This window comes from Hydra vulgaris, chromosome 11 (assembly GCF_038396675.1).
Source record: "Hydra vulgaris chromosome 11, alternate assembly HydraT2T_AEP".
Taxonomy (NCBI): Eukaryota; Metazoa; Cnidaria; class Hydrozoa; order Anthoathecata; family Hydridae; genus Hydra; species Hydra vulgaris.
Genome location: NC_088930.1, coordinates 38,620,539 through 38,632,070, shown reverse-complemented (window position 1 = coordinate 38,632,070; position 11,532 = coordinate 38,620,539). Strand labels below are relative to the sequence as shown.

Here is an 11,532-nt window from a genome sequence, read left to right as displayed (position 1 = left end):
ACCTGTATCGCGTTATATACATTTTTTATTTAAAAATTCAAGATCTCAGTAATTAATTTATATAGGATATTTTAAATCGCTAGAATAAAATTGCAAGATTTTTTTAACAAGCAATTAAAAAATATTACCAATATTATAAATATAACTAATTTATTACCTATTAGCTAAACATTTTGATAACTCAACTTATTGTAATGAAAATTATAATTATATGACTTTGTTACTGCTTTGCATGAATGCATATAAATAGAAAAGCACTTACCTTCTAAATATAATTATATTTAATAATTTATACTTAATTTTCCACTTTAAAATCACCTGACTTTATCGACAAATACTAAAGTACTAAATTATATCAGCGATATTTCTATAATAGACAACGTTACTATTCGCTAATGTTTACATTCAATAGAAATTTACAATAGAATGTTACATTCAATAGAAATTCTATAATGGATTTGCTATTGAAGTTAAATTCTGAAATAGAATTTCTATTGAAAATTAATTCTCCGATAAAACTTTTATTGAAACTAAATCTATTATAGAATTTCTATTGAAATTAAATCTATAATAGAATTTCTATTGAAATTAAATTCTATAATAGAATTTCTATTGAAATTAAATTCTATGATAGAGTTCCTATTGTTGAAAAATTATCTGTTTTTCATTTAAGAATACGTAAAAAATCTTCGCGGGGCCCTCTAAGCTCCGGGGCCCTACCGCCTTGCGGGGCTGTGCTCCTCCTAGTTACGCCACTGACAAGGATACTTTTAAGTTTAATCCCATCAAATTTATACAAGGATACGTTTTACGTTCAATCAAATTTTACTACGACGGTTTTACACCCATTTTTCAAAAAAAAAAATTACGCAACAGAAAGTTTGACCATTCATAGAAAAATTGAATTGTTAATTTAACAATAAAAATAAATACAGTTTGCCACAATCAGAACAAAACGAACTTGGTCAAGATATTTGATAAAGAAGAACTAATTAGTACTTTAGTGCTTCATTTTACACTCTTACACTTACCCTCATTTATCTGCTGCATTTATCTTGTCTAGCTGATTTGCTAAAACTATTTGAGATTTACAAAAAGTTAAAAAATCATCTATGAAATACATTTATCTTTTTAAATACTATTATCTATTCAAAAGCACATGTACACATTTGGACACATGTACACATTTGGACACAAGTGGCCAGTCATTAATTAAAACATTGTTTACAAACTTATTTCGAATATTTTTACTAAGTTTCCAATCATTTAAATCAGATAAATGACAAGACAAAGATAGTCGTATATTGGAGTATTAATTTCTACTGGCACTAGAAATACTTGGGTATGAGGGTGGAAAGTTAGAATGTATTATACATTAAAAAAAGTTTAAATAAAAAAAAAAAACAGTTTGGGAGTAATTTTATTATGTGGTAGGTATTTTGAAGCAACTTTGAAATAAAAAAATTTTTTGGGAGGGCGGGGGTGGGGGAGATGAAAATGAACTTGAAAACTGTAAATAACGTTAAAATGAAAACAATGGATAAAATTTAAAAAATATGAGAGATAAAAAATAAATTTTTATTACACATGGTTGTTAAAACATTTTACCAGACAAAATAATTTTTTTTTAATATAAGTAGGTGTTACTGACGATTTGAAAAAATAGTTTTTGCAGTACTAAAAAACCAAGCAAATTAGGTAAAAGCTAGAGTTTTTGCGTCATAAGCAGACGCGCATTTTTTTTATGTTTCACATTTTATGTCTAACATCTTCAGCAATTTGCAATTCCAAACTTAAGTTTATTCATGCTTATGTCAAATGAAAATGGTACCAATTAAATTTTGGAAACAAAAACACCTTAAAAAATTGCTCATGTGAATCAGCTCATTTGCTCTCATGCGTGAGAATGATGAGCTAACAAAATATATAGCTTTACTATCTTATACTTGATATATATTTATCAAAAGGTTTTAAATTTAATCTCATAATCTTTTGGTGCTCGAAAGTTATGACCATGTAAACTTCCACCATTTCTAAAATAAGGGGGTTGCTCATTTTTCAAGATAATAAATTTTGAACACTAAAAGAGTATTATATAAAAATTAAAACCTGCAGATCAATTGCTTGAAATTGTTATATATGAACCGTCTAAATGTTCAGTGAACGCACACGGATTTGTCAACATATGTTATAATTACATAAAATGTTAAAAAAACAAACAAGTTTTGATGAAAATAAAAATTTCATAAAAATCAAGCTGGAACATCAAGCTAAACTGTTTTTTTTCTAACAACTCTTTCACAAGACTTTGTGTGGAGAGGGTAGTAAAGTACTTCCATAAGAGAATCATAAAATTACTTTTTGTATATTTTTGTCATATTGCATGTAAAACTTGGCTACAAAATTTGTTCATTACTGATAAAGTCAACAGTCAATAAGTTCAAGGAGAGTCACAGCATCAAAGTTAAGTGTAGGTTTTTTTCGGTTTCTTGCACTTACATCACTTTGCTCTGAATCTCCTCTAACTTTCATATTCATCTTGACTTCAAAAGTTCTCTTTTTGTTTGATGAGCTTTCAAGAAGAAATATAAGAAGAAACTCAGATGAACATGAAATGTCTCAGCTTAGTGAAGTGCTGCTTGATAAATATTTTCAAAAGACATCCAGAATTTTCATCCGGAAGTTTTACCTGTCTAATCTGATTTATTTTTAATAATAGTTTGCCTAGAAGCCATTTCAATCCATTCTTAGGTCTTGTAGGTCCATCAAGATTTGAAATCAGGTATCTTAAAGGTTGCTTATTTGTATGTAACATGCAAATTGACCAAAAACATTTTCATCCAATAAGTTTCTCCAGATGAGTTAATAATTTACCATTTTTACCAGATGCACTAATTGAATTTGTGGAATCTGATCCAATCACCATTTTAGCTTGATCGATTCCTCTAGCAACCATTCAGTTATAAAGACCGAATACAGCTTCTTTAACTGGTTTGTTTGGACCCTTTGAAGGTGAGTAATGGGTCAAATAGGTTCCATCTAGTTTAGAAGTAAAACTTATGTTTTCTTACTTTCCTATTCTTTGACAAAACGTTTTATTAATTAAATCTTCTATGTAAATTAGAATAGGGTCTTTTCTTCCGTCTTTAAATATGTCTTTGATCCAATTGAAAAAAGATACAACTGCAAATGTAATAGCAGTAGATAAGTTGAATCGAAGGGATCCTAGTGCTATATTGGGAATCTTTATATAACTCTGTTTAATGATAATAAATAGAGAAGTTTTTAGTTTAATATTATTGGAGCTGTCTTTTGAGGATATTTCATTTATATCCTTATTATTTTCAGATAAAGTTTCTTGATTAAAGTCATTTCGATCTGATTGATAAACTTCATCTCCAAAGTCTTCTATTTGAACCTGTTGGTTAATAAGAGCTTTTTTAAATAAGTTTTTCCTTTTTTAATTGATTTTTTCCTTTTTTTTTTTTTACTATTATTTTCATTTTACCTGATTTAAACTGTCTTTCTGTTTCTACCATGTATGTAAGATAAGTTTGATAAGTTTGGTATTTGGTAGACCTTTTCTTTTTGAGATCTGAGTCATTATAAATCAAATTTTAGCATCTTAGTATCTTTATCATAAATATGTGAAATGCAGAACAACTTTTAACTTCCTTACATGGAGAATTTTCATCTCTACAAAGTAATATGATGCACCTACATTTTGTTATATCTAAAAACTTGTCCAGCTTTCTTTTCTTTTTTCTTTTTATTAGAAATGTCCCTAAACTTATTCCAGACAGTTAAAATCTGAAAGCGTTTTTTGAGATATCACTACAAGGGTCATAAACAAAGCATTGGGTTGAGACCATTGTTTCAATACCAAGTCTGCGAATACCACTGACATTTTATTTAAAGATAGATGACATCTCCAAAAAATATATAATTTAAACTGTTATAAAATTGTTTTTTTCAAATGTTTACTATTGTAATATTTCCGCAGTGGGCACTTGACGTTCAAAGATGCCCAGCGGATGTCTGGACGTTTAATGGATGTCTTGTGCATGTTATCGGTTATCCTGTGTTTTCATGGTATTGATTAGAAATTCACTTTTCAATATCGTGTCAAAAAATTCACCTATCAAGATTGTCAGAAAGAAGCAAATTTTTCTGAATATGTAGATTTTTTGTTAGTGCATTTCTTAGTGTAGAAACTTCCAACCAATCTTTTTTTATTTCAAAGTATTTAGTTAAATTAGCTCTAGAAGGGTGTCAATTTTTAACTCTCTATAACACAATATTTTATTTACTATTCACTGTAAAACAAAAACAGTTATACTAAAAAACCATAAGGAAAATTATATAAATATTGCAACTTTTTTAACACCGGAGGCACATAATTAAATCCACCTCTAACATAAAGGAAATACCAAATACTATGTAACTTGTTGTAATTGATTACAATTACAAATGGGCTTAGATAATTAATAACTTAGAAGACATTAGTAAACCCAGCAAACACATGACGTTGTTTCAACGTTTTTTCAACGTTACTTTAACGTTAGTTCAACGTTAAAAAAAACGTTGTAAATTTCAACGTTACTTCAACGTTTATTTTTAACTATAAATAATCTTAACTATATACATAAAGGGCAATGTGTGTGTGTTTGTTTGTTTGTTCTCTATAGAAATCCAAACCGCCGGACCGATCTCGATGAAATTTGGCATGGGGGTAGTCCTCGAGGGGGAGAAGGTTCTTAGCTGGGTTTTGACCCCGTACCCCGATTCTCGGGGTCAAGGAACACCATTTTTGGGCCCATTTTTGTGTACAGATATCAGGTAATCCAGTTTAAATATTGGCCCGGGCAACGCCGGGTAACTCCAGCTATATATATAAAGGGCAATGTGTGTTTGTGTGTGTGTTTGTTTGTTTGTTCTCTATAGAAATCCAAACCGCCGGACCGATCTCGATAAAATTTGGCATGGGGGTAGTCCTCGAGGGGGAGAAGGTTCTGAGCTGGGTTTTGACCCCGTACCCCGATCCCCGGGGTCAAGGAGGACCATTTTTTGGGCCCATTTTTGGGCTCATTTTTGTGTACAGATATCAGGTAACCCAGTTTAAATATTGGCCCGGGCAACGCCGGGTAACTCCAGCTAGTCTTTGAATAAACGTTAAAAATAAATTAAAGTTTGCCGACACATGTACATATGTACATTTGTGTGGGCAAACTTTAATTTATTTGTATATATGTATAATTTGTATATATGTATAATTTGTATATATGTATAATTTGTATATATGTATAATTTGTATATATGTATAATTTGAATATATGTATAATTTTAAAAAAATTTATAAGAATTTGCATTATACAAAAGTTTTTTAAAAGTCTTTTTACATTGTGTACAATACTTTACCTTGCATATTTTATATAAAAATGGTGGATTAGAGATGAATATTAAAATCATTTAAAAATGTTTTTATATATATATATAAAATTTACAATCAAAGTCTCTATTATAATTATAAAACTATAGTGTGGACCAGTATATTTTGGTTTGTTAAAAAAGTTTGTTTAGACAATGTTGTTTGTGTAAATGAAAATCCATCAAGTTGAATAACGAAAGGTTTTGTCCATTGTCCAAATCGAAAAGTGAAGTTTGCTGTAAAAAATTAAAATATATCACAACAGTTGGTTGGTATAAGTTTAAATTAAAATGTGGTAAAACTACAGGTATTATAACATATTCTATATAAATGATTATAACATATCTATATTTATGAGTAGCATTAAAGACCATTTAATCTTTATCTAAAGTATAAATCTTATGTAAAGTATTTATTGTATTGTTTTTGATAGGGATTGGTATAATAACATCAGGCAAAGTAAGAGCATATATGTTTTTACTTTAGTTTCTTTTAGTATATTTTCGTTTTACCGTTATTATTTTTTAATATTTTGTTGCGTTATTAAAATAAAATAAAAATGGCTTGCAGAATAGAAAAAACAAAAATTTAAAGCTTTAGTTAAAAAAGCAAAAAATAGACTAGTTAATGTAGGCTTTGATAATATAGGAGCTAAACTATACATTAAAGTCCTTTTTAAATGTATCAACTTTGTTTTGTCATGTGCATATAATGTTCAGCCTGAGAGAGGAGCCGGTCAAATCTCTAAAGAACAAGAAGATTTGTTTTTTATGTATTGTTAATGTCGAGCTGTTCAAGTTTAATAGAGTTTAAATTAGAATAAATAAATAAAACACATTCTGGTTATAAAATGCATATGTCATTATATAAACATTATGAAAGTAACAAAGAGTGTAAATTATGACTTTTTAAATTAACTTATATTACTCTGCCATCATACATAATTGTCTTGGATATGTCAATATTGTACCATTTATGACAACTTTTTGCTAATAATTTTTTTTTACACATAATATCATCTAAATCGTCAAGTTGCATAGATGACAAGTTAATAAATAAATTTCTTATTTCATAAATAGTTAGTATTTATAAAAAAAGAAAAAGTTATTAAAAGTTGCTGACAGCATGCTCAAATTAGGACTAAGATATCTTATAAGCAGACTTCAAAACAGCAAAAAATTTATAAAAAAGAAGAAAGTTAAGGAAAAAGCTGTTTATAAACAGCTTGTACCTTAATTTTATTTCTTCTTTTTTTTTTAATATTTCAATATATCCATTGAGTATCAAATCACATTTATATAGACTAGTCTAGATGGATTTGTCTACTAACTCTAACCTCTCAGTTGTATTTATGTCTGGTTTTTCTGATCTTAATTAAGATTTTGTTTACTACATTTTTTTCCCCATGATTTTATTATTTTTTGTTAATTTGTGATTTGAGTATTTCATTATTTTATTTGTGATTTAATTGTATTTTTACTGAGTATTTTTTTGATTAAATTTATTTTGATTTGAGGTTAATGAAAAATAAATTAGGCTGGTTTGGCGCTTAACCATCCATATATAATTAACTAATAATAATAATAAGTGAAATCTGTAACAGTTAAGAACAAGATGTGCAGTGCATTAGCATAAGAGATTGTACTATGACAGCTATTATAAGTTTATGAAGAATTGTTTCTTTTCTTACTCACAACAACACAATATTGTACCAAAAATAAACGTTTTTTCGGATTAAAAGAGTCACGGCGTAAAAAGCTGTATTTTCAAGGTTGAATAAACTCGTATATAAGTTGGTTGAATCAACGCTAAATCAACGTTTAATCTAATGTTGATTTTTGGTTTGTTTTCAACGTTGATCTAAGTTAGATCAACGTTGAAAACAAACCAAAAATCAAACGTTAGATCATCTAACGTTTGGTTTTAACCGTTAATTTGCTTTTCCATTTTAACCAAAAATCAACCATATTTTAACCATAAATTTCGGCCCTTTTTCAACGTTGATTGCGCTTGCTGGGAAATTTGTTAATTTTTTGTCGTAAAGATGCAGTTTTTATCGCTTTTACCATCTTTCAATTTTTTTTTTCTTGAATATTACTTAACTTACCGCAAGCCAAAATAAAATCACTCCTTAAATGTTAATTTAAAAAAAATTATAGTATGACCTACTTATGGACAGTCATTAAACGAAACATTAACAAACCTTTTACAAGTTTTTTATCTATATTATTTTTATGGTATATTAATTTTATGGTATATTAATTTTATGTTTTTTTTTATGAAATTATTACATTATATTTATGGTATATATTAAAATAATATCTTAATTTTATACAGTGAAAAACTAGGAATGACTTATTACTATTAATACCACATAATAAAAATATTCAAAAAATGTGTTGAATGTTGTCAAAATATCGACTTGCAATACTACTTAATTTCTTTTCATTTAATATTGTACCACGGCTTATTACTTGAAAGGTGTTACATAACGCAAAAATTCTTCGATATATTTAATAGAGCCTGATTATTTAAAGGATACATTGACATAAGAATAAAAAATTTTTTGTCGTATTGCATATTTTCCATTTTAATTTAATATTTAAACGATTTTACATAACATAATATCTAATGTATGGTACTCAACAAAGTATTTAACTATCAAACTTTTTTTATAGATTCAACTAGTGACTTTTTTGCCGTTGTGTTTTTGATGCAAAACTAAACTAAAAACTTGATGAATCTTAACCATAAGCTAAGTATTAAACAGATAAAGTTTAATGACGTCACCAAAAAGTTTAAATTTAAGTTACAAAAAAAAATATTAAGAAAATATTTTAGTATTTGCTCAGATAAATGATTTTATTTCGATAGTTTCTTTCTAGATAAAATTAACTTTTTATAATGGTATTGCTTGCTCTGTTTATTCCAAACAATTTAAATCGATTTATAAAGCTCTATATAAATTGCACCATTATTGATTGTAATAGTAATGTACCTAGATCGTACAATCCACTGTTTAATCAATTCAAGGCTTTAAGATTCATGGCTCATTGCCTTAAGACCGATGTTAGTTTCAACACTTGTATAACTTAATATTAAATTAAAGACTATAAACTAGACCAGGTCTAAACTCGCTAAGCCAAACTCGCAGTTAAAAAGGCACCATTGAAACTTCATTTACAACTTTTGATTAATACCCGCGCCTTTTTTTGCTAATTTTATTTTAACAACTGGAATACTTTTTTTTGTTTATTTATTACCTGAAAAGGTGATTTTGAAGTTTATCTAACATTTAAAAAGGAGATTTCAGTTGCTTGATAAATTTAAAAAGCCTAATATAATTGATAAGAAACGGACGCACGACAAAATGCATTTGTTGTTTTCCACATAGAGGATACCTCCAACGTGAGCATTATAAAAATATAAATAAAGTTTTTCAAGAGTGCAATATTTTTAACAACTAGTAATATTTTTAACAACAAGTGCAATATTTTTAACAACAAGTTTTTCAAGAGTGCAATATTTTTAACAACTAGTAACTATTACTTACCGGAAAATAATTAAAATTTTACATGACAGTAACTCAATATAGGATGATTAAATGTTAAATGCCAATGAAAAAAAAACTATAAATAAGAACTAAACTTCAGTTTATTCATTTCAGTCATTAGCTGTTAAACATGGTTAAAGTCTGCGCTTTTTTTGCATTTGTCTTTTTTGTCGGAGTTGCTCATGCCCAAGGTAAGTATATTTATATATATATATATATATATATATATATATATATATATATATATATATATATATATATATATATATATATATATAAATATATATATATATATATATATATATATATATAAATATATATATATATATATATATATATATATATATATATATATATATATATAAAAAGAGAGAGAGAGAGAGAGAGAGAGAGAGAGAGAGAGAGAGAGAGAGAGAGAAAGAGAGAGAGAGATATGAAAACATTAATAAACTGATAATATTTTATGACTTTTAGTCTTACGCACTTCGCGAGCATGTGAAGGGTATGGACTGAAAATCGACTGCACCGGTCATGGAGTAATTGAAGTAGTCAGTGCAAATTATGGTAGAACATTGTCTAATGTTTGTCCTGGAGCACAATCTTCAAACGTAAAATGTAATAATCAAGCAAAATCATTAGAAGTTGCTCGTAAAAGTTGCTCAGGCAGATCCTCGTGTCTTATTCAAGCAACCAATGCAGTTTTTGGCGATCCATGTGTCGGAACATACAAGTATCTTGAAGTACAATATCGATGTAAATACTTTTTGTTTTTATGAATCATTAAAAGTACAGGGCCGACGACACGGGTTTCGAAGTAGGGGAGGGAGGAGCGCAATCATCAATTCTTTAAAAAAGTCTATTATATTGTGCTCCCCCTCCCAACCTTTTGCCCCCCATCCCCACCGTGTTGTTGGAAATGAACTGTTTGAATTGTTTTACACTGTATTATGTACAACTTATGATTAAATAAAAGAATGATGAAAATCGTTGTAAAAAAAAATTATATTATTTAGGTAAAGTACCGGTGCATGTTGCGCGAGCATGCGAAGGTTTTGATCTAAAAATTGTTTGCAATAGTCATGAAGTTATTGAAGTGCTTAATGCAAACTATGGTAGAACATTGTCTAATGTTTGTCCTGGAGCACAATCCTCAAACGTAAAATGTAATAATCAACCAAAATCGTTAGTAGTTGTTCGTAACAGCTGCTCAGGTAGATCTTCGTGTGTCATCAAAGCATCCAATGCTGTTTTTGGCGATCCATGTGTAGGAACATACAAATATCTTGAAGTACAATATCAATGTAAATACTTTTTAAATTAGTTGCGCATCAAAAATGATTTTATTGTTTCAAAATGTGTTTTGTAAAAATTATAATTTAGTTAACGAATAATGAAAACAGTTGTGAAAAAAAGACATAATTTTTAGGTAAATCACCTGTGCATGTTGCGCGAGCATGTGAAGGTTCTGGTTTGAAAATTTCTTGCAAAGGTCATGGCGTAATTAATGTGCTCAATGCAAACTATGGTAGAACATTGTCTAATATTTGTCCCGGAGCACAATCTTCAAACACCAAATGTAATAATCAAGCAAAATCATTAGCAGTTGCTCGCAACAGTTGCTCAGGTAGATCTTCGTGTGCCATCCAAGCAACCAATGCAGTTTTTGGCGATCCTTGTGTCGGAACATACAAATATCTTGAAGTACAATATCAATGTAAATACTTTTTTAATAATAACGCAATAAAAAAAAAATTATTTTTTTAAAATATGATTTGTGCAATTTATAATTTGATTGAAGAATAATGAAATTAGTTAAAAAAAACAACGTTTTTTCAACAGGTATACCACAAGTAAATGTCGTACGAGCATGCGAAGGAAGCAATCTAAAGATTGATTGCAACGGCAATGGAAACATTAAAGTGTTACATGCTAACTATGGTCGAAAATTATCTAATATTTGCCCTGGAGCACAATCAACAAACATCAATTGCAATAATCTAGGAAAATCACTTGCAGTTACTCAATTACAATGTTTTGGCAAACCATCTTGTACTGTCGCGGCAACAAATGCAGTTTTTAGCGATCCCTGTGTTGGAACGTACAAATACCTTGAAGTTATGTATAGTTGTTTTTAAAAAAACAAACAAATTTTTTGCTTGTTTTAATGGAGATGGTTACTCAGGAAATTTTGATGAAATATATGTTATAGCATTCAAGTATATTAGTTTTATTTTATTTATTTTCAAGGTTTATGTTAAAGTCGTTTTTGAACTTCTATACAATTTATTTCTTTTTATTTATTTCTTTTTTTACATTGCAAAGTAATTAAAAAAAGAAATGAATACGTCATCAATTCAGTTCAACAGAATTTGCAATGCTAATTTGTTGTAAATGTGAAGTAGAGATGCTATGAAATTTTGACAATTTTGAGCTTGCTTTACACAATTTACATAATAAGTTCCATCTGCAACAATCTCTTGTTAATATTTTTTTAATGCTGCATCGTATATTAATAGTGTTTCAGAGCGCTTTCTCAAAAAAAAAATTTTGA

The 11,532-nt window shown here is 28.3% G+C and overlaps 1 protein-coding gene across 1 annotated transcript; it reads left to right on the top strand.

The window, feature by feature from the left end:
* The first annotated feature begins 9,013 nt into the window (after positions 1 to 9,013).
* On the top strand, positions 9,014 to 11,197 carry LOC100205558 (rhamnose-binding lectin). Its single transcript, XM_065811015.1, has 5 exons — positions 9,014 to 9,172; positions 9,456 to 9,734; positions 9,995 to 10,282; positions 10,408 to 10,695; positions 10,821 to 11,197. The coding sequence occupies exons 1-5, from the start codon at positions 9,112 to 9,114 to the stop codon at positions 11,114 to 11,116; spliced, it is 1,212 nt and encodes a 403-aa protein (XP_065667087.1). The 5' UTR covers positions 9,014 to 9,111; the 3' UTR covers positions 11,117 to 11,197.
* Positions 11,198 to 11,532: the final 335 nt, after the last annotated feature.